The sequence below is a fragment of the Mustela nivalis genome (genome assembly GCF_964662115.1).
Source record: "Mustela nivalis genome assembly, chromosome: 7".
Classification (NCBI taxonomy): domain Eukaryota; kingdom Metazoa; phylum Chordata; class Mammalia; order Carnivora; family Mustelidae; genus Mustela; species Mustela nivalis.
In genome coordinates, this window is record NC_139026.1 from 28000040 (window position 1) to 28009061 (window position 9022).

Consider the following 9022-nt stretch of genomic DNA (forward strand, 5'->3'; position numbering starts at 1 on the left):
AAATCTTTCAAATACATTTTCCTATCTTTCCCTCACACGCGATACATCTACATAGAATTCCAACATCTGTTTTATATGAGAAATGAATCAAATATTTCCATCAAAACAGAGGACATCAGCACTTATTTCTTCATATTCCATTTTTTAAAAAAGATTTTCTAGAGAAAAGAAAACACTTTAAACTCTCTTCTTGTTATACTTGAAATCAAAACTGCCTTATGTTGCCTGCTGGCTGAACAGGTCTAGATATCAATACATTACAACATCTTTGGAACTGTGGCTTCAGTGACAGTCGCCCTGATTTTTGGCTATAGGTTCTTGAGCTGAAAGTCAGAATTTCCTGGGCTGAGCTGCCTAGGTACCGAGGCTCTGTGGTTCTTGGAGGGGTTAAAGTTGGAGCCACTGATGCATATATTTTAGGGAGGATTCATAAAAACACGACACTGGAGCCTGGGTCAATCCATTACTGGGAATGAGCAGTGACCAATAGAAAAGGAAGAAGAAGATCCAAGAAGGCTGAGGTAAGCACTCTGAAGCCCTGGCAAAGTGGAAACAATAGATCGAAAGGTGTTCACTGTGACTGGTCAGAGTAGGTTTTATTTTTTTCTCATAGGAGGCTTGATAGCATACAATAAAAACAAACCGTTTTAGTCACAGGGTTGTATTGTTTTGTTTTGTTTTGCTTTTTTGTTTTATTTCATTTTTTTCTCCCTTAACTGAGTTTGAGCAAACTTCAGACCCAGACACAGGACTCAACGGTAGATTCCTGGAAGGCAAGGTAAACTTTTTTTGCACTTTTAAAAACCTAAAGTTACGAATTCAAAGTTCTGATTCATCAGAGGCAGGATTACAGCTTAATAACTAAAGTAAATCCCGATTCTGAAGAAAAGAATGTGTTAATATGTCTCTATTGGAAGATGACCAGAGCAGAATTCTGCGATCGTAAAAAATTCGACAGCTTGCGGAAACAGCTCTGCACTTGTCATTTCCCTCAATTTAGTGGCACAGTGGGAAGATCAGCATTTCATAAATGATGCTTGTTTTATTTTCTCCTGAAGAGTCAGTAAAATGTATTCTGTTTTTATTATCATTTTGTTGAATTAAATGTATGTTGGTCAGAATGTTACTGTTTTATTTTTCTGTGAGAACAGTTTGTTGTACCTCTCACCTTTCTGGTATTCAGTGGGGAGGGTTTCTATCCTTGAGATGGTCATATACCAATAATATTAACCTGTTCTTTGTTAGCAACCATCCTGAAAAGTTGGAAGTCTATCTGTCCCTAAACATGGTCTTTGCTTTGTTGTGTTTCTCATCAACCATAGTAATGCCATAGGTGAATATTACTTGCTTATTTGTGATAGAGAGTTCATAATCCAAGTTCCCTGGTTGAACAACTTGATTTTGTACTTATAATATAAATTAGAAGTCTTCCCCAACACTGCAGTATAAAATCTGCCGGAGAAGTAGAGCAACAGAGAGAGAAATTAATCACACTTTTTTCTTCATATCTTAAAGCCTTCCTTCACAACAAATTGCTAAAATGTTCTTTGATCTCTCTGTTTCTTTGGTTCAAGGGCCAGTGAGCCTGGGAAATCTCATCCAGATGTTCTGCTCATTTAGGAGTAAAAGTAAAAGCATATGCTTACTTCTCAGAAACAACACAGACTCTCAATTGGAGTTATTAAAAGATCACTTTTTTTTTAATACTCTTTTATTCGACCATGGGTTTCAGTTAACTTTCTTGTATTCAATAGCCTGAAATGGAAAAGTACTTAGAGCTCCTAAAATTTGCTTTTCATTTCTCAGTTTTCACTGTGACTGGGTTAAAACCAGAAAGCTAGAAGTTAATGAGTTAGTGTCAGTGTTTGCAAAGTGCTTTGGGTATAGCGCCTACTAAATACATGTGTACTAATGGGTAGCTGCATATACGTTGTTGACATGTGTTCACCTTCCCCCAAAGAAACAATGTTTACTGGTTATTTTGGTATACCTCATTTTCTGAAGGTCAAGATATTCAAACATCTAACAGTTATATCCCCTATCCCAGGTACTATAATGGCAACCACAATCTGTTTCATCATCTGGGTGTTATTCATAACAGATACTGTATGGACTCGAAGTGTGAGACAGGTCTATGACGTAAGTGATCAAGAGGATTGGACTGTGCATGACTTTGACTGTCCCAGGGAATGCTTCTGTCCCCCTAGTTTCCCTACCGCTTTATACTGTGAAAATCGAGGTCTCAAAGAAATCCCTCCTATTCCTTCAAGGATCTGGTATCTTTATCTTGAGAACAACTTGATAGAGACCATTCCTGAGAAGCCTTTTGAGAATGCCACCCAGCTGCGATGGATCAATCTAAACAAGAACAAAATAACCAACTATGGAATTGAAAAAGGAGCCCTGAGCCAACTGAAGAAGCTGCTTTTCTTATTTCTGGAAGATAATGAGCTGGAGGAGGTACCTTCTCCATTGCCAAGAAGTTTAGAACAACTACAACTGGCCAGAAACAAGGTGTCCAGAATTCCTCAAGGCACCTTCAGCAATCTAGAGAACCTGACTCTTCTTGACCTGCAGCACAATAAACTGCTAGACAATGCCTTTCAGAGAGACACCTTCAAGGGTCTTAAGAACTTAATGCAGCTAAATATGGCCAAGAATGCCCTAAGGAATATGCCACCAAGATTACCAGCCAATACAATGCAGCTATTTCTGGACAACAATTCCATTGAAGGAATACCGGAAAATTACTTTAATGTGATTCCTAAAGTGGCCTTTCTGCGACTAAACCACAACAAATTATCAGATGCAGGGCTCCCTTCAAGTGGTTTTGATGTATCCTCAATTCTAGATCTTCAACTGTCTCACAATCAACTCACAAAGGTCCCCCGAATCAGTGCTCATTTACAGCACCTTCATCTTGATCATAACAAAATTAAAAGTAAGTAATCATCAGGGTATGTCTTTGGCTGAAATGCTCATGGTCATTAAATCTATATTTTCTTTAAGATTAGCAACTGTGTTGGGCTTCCCCCCTACCACCCAATCTAATGTGCCCTTAGATTTCTTTTTTCAACTTTCAGTATTTTGTCTTTGACTCTTCATCCTTACACAATCTTAATGAACCAAGAAGTTCAAGCCTTCAAATTATAATTTGAAAAGTGGACTTATTAACCTACAAAGGGTGATTATCCATTGGAGAAACTTAATACATCTTCTTTTACTCCTAGAAGCTCCCGGTATTTCTGCCTCACTGGGTAGATTTATTTAGGAAAATGTACCAAGCACAAATAGCTTCATGCATAGTAATAGGAGAAGCATGATTTAGGAGGTATCAGAAAGGGATCTCGGTCATAAAATCTACAGGTGCCTGAAACCACCGTAATTAAAGTCTCTGCTCTAGATTAGAGGGTTTCTCAGACTTCCAAGTGTGCAGACTGGTGACACCACCCCAGAGTTCCTGATTGAGTAAGTCTGGCTGAGACTTGAGTATCTCATTTCCAAGGTGGTGCTGAGACTGCTTCTCTGGGGACAAGGCATTGGGAACCAACACTGTAGTTCAACACCTTGTTCAACTAAAATGGAAACAAGTGCTCCTGGAAGCTGGTGACTTCTTAGGACTAATAGCAATCAACAGGGTAGAATGATTGCTCCTTTCCTGAAAATAGCTTTTGATAAGGGAGAGAGGGATGACTACAAAGTGCCTTTGAGGCAGAGGTTGGTTATAGAAGACCAAGAAGACTTGGTTATAGGAAGAAGAGGCTGAAGATGTTAAATTAAAACTCTTCAGAGTCCCACCTGAGACCAACCTGACCCTGCTGCAGAGGTGGACAGTAACCTGGTCTCACCACAGGGGCACTGGAACCAGCCTGAAACCCATCTTCAACCCTGGAACAAGGCCTATAGGAAGATAATCTGAGGAGACTTCTCCTCTACAGCCTTGGAAAATACATGCCTAAAGTGAGAAGCAGTCGGATAGTTTGTAGAAAATGGCACAGATAATTGTCAGAAGGTAGTACGGTGTGGTTATTATTCATTAGCTTTCTTTTTTTATTTTTTTTTAATTTATTTATTTATTTATTTATTTATTTTTATTTGTCAGAGACAGAGGAAGAGAGAGCGAGCGAGCACAGGCAGACAGAGAGGCAGGCAGAGGCAGAGGGAGAAGCAGGTTCCCTGCTGAGCAAGGAGCCCGATGTGGGACTCGATCCCAGGACCCTGGGATCATGACCTGAGCCAAAGGCAGCTGCTTAACCAACTGAGCCACCCAGGCTTCCCTATTCATTAGCTTTCTTTAAGCAAATAATCACCCAGACATCTTACTTGTAAGAATAGACTATTTTTCTACTGGCTACTGCTCACTTATTCAAGATATTTTTTTTCTTTTTTGGTTTTTCTACCAGCATACTTGAGCGTATAATTCAGGAATTAACAAAGAGGCTGCTGCCCTATTTTTCCATGGTGATGAGACACATTGTTTAATCCTATAGTCAAGAGCAAAAGATGCAACAGGTCAAAAAAAAAAAAAAAAATGTTAAGAGCCGAATCTGTTTCACTGACCTAGATTGTACAGCAGTCAATATTGACCTAAATATATGCATTTTTTTCTTTCCTCTGATGAAAGTTCCGTGCTTCTACAGGTGCATTCCTTATTTGGTAACAGAAGTCCCATAGACATGTGATGTGGGAAATGACTTTAAAGGGACTCCACATAGATCCCTCTTTCTGAATCAAGGATTCCCCTTAGAAGTTGAGAAAAAATGGTCTTTAAGAGTGAGACAGCAAAATTCAACATGTGGTTGGTATCTACACAAGTCACTTACATAGTTACACAAAGTTACACAAAAAAGAGTAGTACTCTGTTCTTCCTCCACTCAGGTTATTAAAAGTTTTATAGTATTTTCTCATATATTTCTGTTCTTCAGTAATGTACCAGGATTATCTGGAAGACTTATAAACTATAGCTTGCCAGCCCCAGCTTCACATTTTCTGACTCGGTAGATCTAACAATTTAGTTCCTGGGAGGTACTGATGCTGCTGGTCCAAGGACCACACTTTGAAAACCCCAAATTAATCCTCACAAGAATCTTGGTTGGTAAGTTATTAAGAGTTAATGAAGAAAGAAATGGAGGGTCAACTAAGAGAGGATACCTGCCCAAGGACAAAGAATAAATATAATTCAGGACCTGAGATCAGGCCTTCTTTTTTTTTTAAAAAAATGATTTTATTTATTTATTTGACAGACAGAGATCACAAGTAGGCAGAGAGGTAGGCAGAGAGAGGAGGAAGCAGGCTCCCTGTGGAGCAGAGAGCCCGATGTGGGACTCTATCCTAGAACCCCGGGATCGTGACCTGAGCCGAAGGTAGAGGCTTTAAACCACTGAGCCACCCAGGCACCCCCAGGCCTCCTTATTTTAAGTGTTGTTTCTTACTAATACAGTATAATCTCAGCACGTTTTACTTCAATTTCCAGAACACGAGATTTTAGAAAAATTTCTGTCAACCCAGGTAAGAATCATTTTAACAGCAACAACAAAGAGAGATTTATTTGTTTCTTAATGTAGATATCAGGCACGGTCATTTCTATATTCCCAGAAAATAAGTGTAAAATAAGAATTTCCCTGGCTAGAATTATTGGCTCACCAGTTTATCACACTGTGTCATAATAACTGTTAAAGTACTTATTTCTTTTGGCTGCATAATCTACTCTTGTTTTTAATAAAGTGATTTCCAAGAAACATACCTTTTATACGAAGAGTTCTTAGAATTTACAGGATGGTGACCTTTTCTTATGAAAAAGATGGGAATATTCATTTCCTCTGAACAATTTAAAGAACTTTAAACCCGGGGAAAAAAATGTTATCTATTCAAATAAGTTACTTTGTGATGTTCTCTGAGAAATATTAGTTTATGAAAATATAACTATATTTGAACACCTGCTTCTCCCATTACATTTATGCAGACATGCTTTGGTTATGGGGCATAAAGGTAACAAGGATGATAGCACATTAAAGGGACATAGTCTCTCTAGGAACTAAGGGACCCTATGTAGTAGGAAAAGGACAAGGCTGGGACTCAGCTCTGCTGTTCACTTGTTAAATATCTTGAGTGCTTTACCTTACCTGTCTGAACCCCTTGCAAGGCTCAGGTAGGGAGAATAATCATATTGCATGATAAATGCTGTGTGATGATAAGGTAATAATGCATGTGAAATATAACTTTATATGCACAAACTGATATATATTATGAGTCATTATTTTTAGCAAGTTGAATTCACAAAATGATATAAGATCAGAGCATAACAACCTCACTGTACCTATGAACTCAAAGGAAGGCCATTGCCAAAGTCAGGTAGGTCTCATCTTCTAAGGGAGGAGCTCTTTCTCAAAATAGTTTCAAATGAGACTGAAAAGCAATATACGGATTCATGGTTGAAATCAGCTATTAGGCAAACTTGCCTGAATTTTGCTATTTTAACAGGTTTTTCTCTCCTGAATACTCATAAATTTCAGTAAAGTCTTTGATGCCAAGGGCTCTGATCCAAGGCAGGTGCATGATTTCTCACATCCTAATCATCTGAAAAGGCTGCTGGGATATTTCCTGGCTTGGATCTTTGCAATTCAATTCTTGGCAAATACATCCTTTCTAATTAAATACACTTAAATACAAAGATTCAAGGTTATTTTCTTTAAGTATTATATATGTAAACGTATGTTAAATGTATTTTTTAAAAACTCATCATACACTACTAATTGGAAATTTTGAATTTTAAGGTAATTTTTAAGCACTTTCCTTAATAATAAACTGATTTTTCCATTTACATATGCACTCATCTATCCATCCATCTACCCATGCACCTAACCGTTCCTTCTATGAACCTTTGTCTCCACTACCCATCTCATTTATAGTAGTCTAAGCATGCCTTATCTCACTTGGAAGCTTAGAAAACAAATGATGTATTCTTTTACTTTTATCTCAGCTTTCATTTTTTTTAAAGATTTTTAAAATTTATTTGAGAGCCAGAGCATGCATTAATGGGGGTGGAGCAGGGCAGGGGGTGCAGAGGGAACAGGAGAGGGAGAAGCCACTCCAATCTGAACAGGGAGCTCAATGTGGGGCCTGTCCCAGGACCTTGAGATCATGACCTGAGCTGATGTCAAATGCTTACCCTATTGAACCACCCAGGCACCGCTCTGTCACAGTTTTTAACAATATGTCCTTTCTCATATTTTGTGCAAAGTATAACTGAATATGGAGTGAGAGGGCTTTATATCTGTTGCACATTTTTTAGGGTTACTTTTATAAGACACATATACCTCCAACTTGACAAAAATGGTTTGTGTCTCTGGCACTTTCACAGGTCAGTTTGCTAGGCCCTCTACAAGACTGTTCCATGGCTTCTTGGTCTTCCCACACCTGGACTCTTCTTTCTTTCTTTTTTTTTTTTTTTCAAGATTTTATTTATTTGACAGAGAGAGATCACAAGTAGGCAGAGAGGCAGGCAGAGAGAGAGAGAGAGGAGGAAGCAGGCTCCCTGCTGAGCAGAGAGCCCGATGTGGGACTCGATCCCGGGACCCTGAGATCATGACCTAAGCCGAAGGCAGCAGCTTAACCCACTGAGCCACCCAGGTGCCCCTGGACTCTTCTTTCTAATTCAATTGTTCACACCATCTTTGTCTCCATAGATGTGAACGTCTCTGTAATATGTCCTCCCATACTGCCGGCAGAACGAGACTTCTTTGGTTATGGACCTCACCTTCGCTACCTCCGTCTGGATGGAAATGAAATCAAACCACCAATTCCAATGGATTTAATGAACTGCTTCAGGCTCCTTCAGGTTGTCATTATTTAAACACATCTTCAACATCTAAAATTTGTTTAATGAGCTAATATTTCTGAAATGAAATTTGGTTACCATTCATAACTTTAAGACAAAAGTCACGTTTCCAATTGCTCTTGGCCACCATTTTCGTTTGTATAGCTTATGTTTTCTATTCAAAGATGCTTTCACCAATGATATGTAGCAGAGCTGGCTTTTCTTTAATTGATAAAACAGACACAGAGTTCAGATAGTTTGTCAACTCAAAGATAGCTCTTTTTTGTCTCTTCCACAGCTTACTAATATCAAACAATGCAGCTGCATTGTTATGCAATATAAAATAGATATTGGTTTGCATATGTTCAAAATTGCTTATGCTGATATTATAGTAGAAGTACAGTAATCTAACAGGAGATAAGGAGATCTGAAAAAATGAGAAAAAATGAGATATTTCTTCATCATAATTAATTTCAGATTGCTACAAGTAGCATTAGTAAGTGTAAGTGTAGCATTTAGCTCAAGAACGGTTATGAAATGTATTAATACTTCATGAAAGGAGACTTTTAGTCATTTAATACCAAATAACAGAAAAAACAGTAAAGTTCAATTTACTACTATTTTTTATAGCTGCTGTTTTTAATATAGTACAGTGTACTCTATCAATTAAACAAGTCCTATGTTTTACACTTATTATAACATATTTCTCACAGAATCTTAGTGTTTAACTTTTGAAATCCATTTGAATTGCAAATTGTTCAGCTCTTATATTTGCCAGTGGTTTTGGATTTTTTAAATAAAGAGAGTGAATGCTTTCTAACAAAACAGTGGTAAAATATTTATTTCAGGGGCATTATTTACAAGTTTTATTAAGAACATATTTTAATAAAAAGTGTTATAATCACAATAATTTCCATTTTTCTACCATGAATACATACAAATATATTTCCTCCTACCTTTGTTTTTCCTTCTCTTCTGATAAACCTAAGAAAAATTTATACTCTAGTCATTTAACATAATACTCCTATTTCTCATGAGTTAGAAAGAAATAACCTAGGATTCTATTTAGTAACAAAGTATAGCTTACTTCAGACTTCTAAGTTTTAGGACATATCTATAAATAATAAATATTCCATAGACATTAATATGTGAATTTATATGTTTTCCAAATAGTATTCTGAAATATCCTATAAAATTTGACATAGT

General features: G+C 37.4%; 1 protein-coding gene across 2 annotated transcripts; it reads left to right on the forward strand.

The window, feature by feature from the left end:
* The first annotated feature begins 228 nt into the window (after nt 1–228).
* Nucleotides 229–8641, forward strand: KERA (keratocan). Of its 2 annotated transcripts, none has more exons than XM_082738221.1 (3): nt 229–521; nt 2048–2941; nt 7686–8641. In XM_082738221.1, exons 2-3 carry the CDS (start codon nt 2056–2058, stop codon nt 7850–7852), a joined length of 1053 nt encoding a protein of 350 aa, XP_082594347.1. In that variant the 5' UTR covers nt 229–521; nt 2048–2055; the 3' UTR covers nt 7853–8641. The 2 variants fall into 2 exon arrangements, with proteins under 2 accessions (XP_082594347.1, XP_082594346.1); XM_082738220.1 differs by lacking the exon at nt 229–521 and adding an exon at nt 539–778.
* Nucleotides 8642–9022: the final 381 nt, after the last annotated feature.

Excerpts from the sequence above, each read along its gene's own strand:
- KERA (XM_082738221.1), top strand. The coding sequence starts at position 2,056 with ATGGCAACCACAATCTGTTTCATCATCTGGGTGTTATTCATAACAGAT. Across the intron at positions 2,942-7,685 it reads TGATCATAACAAAATTAAAA|ATGTGAACGTCTCTGTAATA; the intron begins GTAAGTAATCAT and ends TTGTCTCCATAG.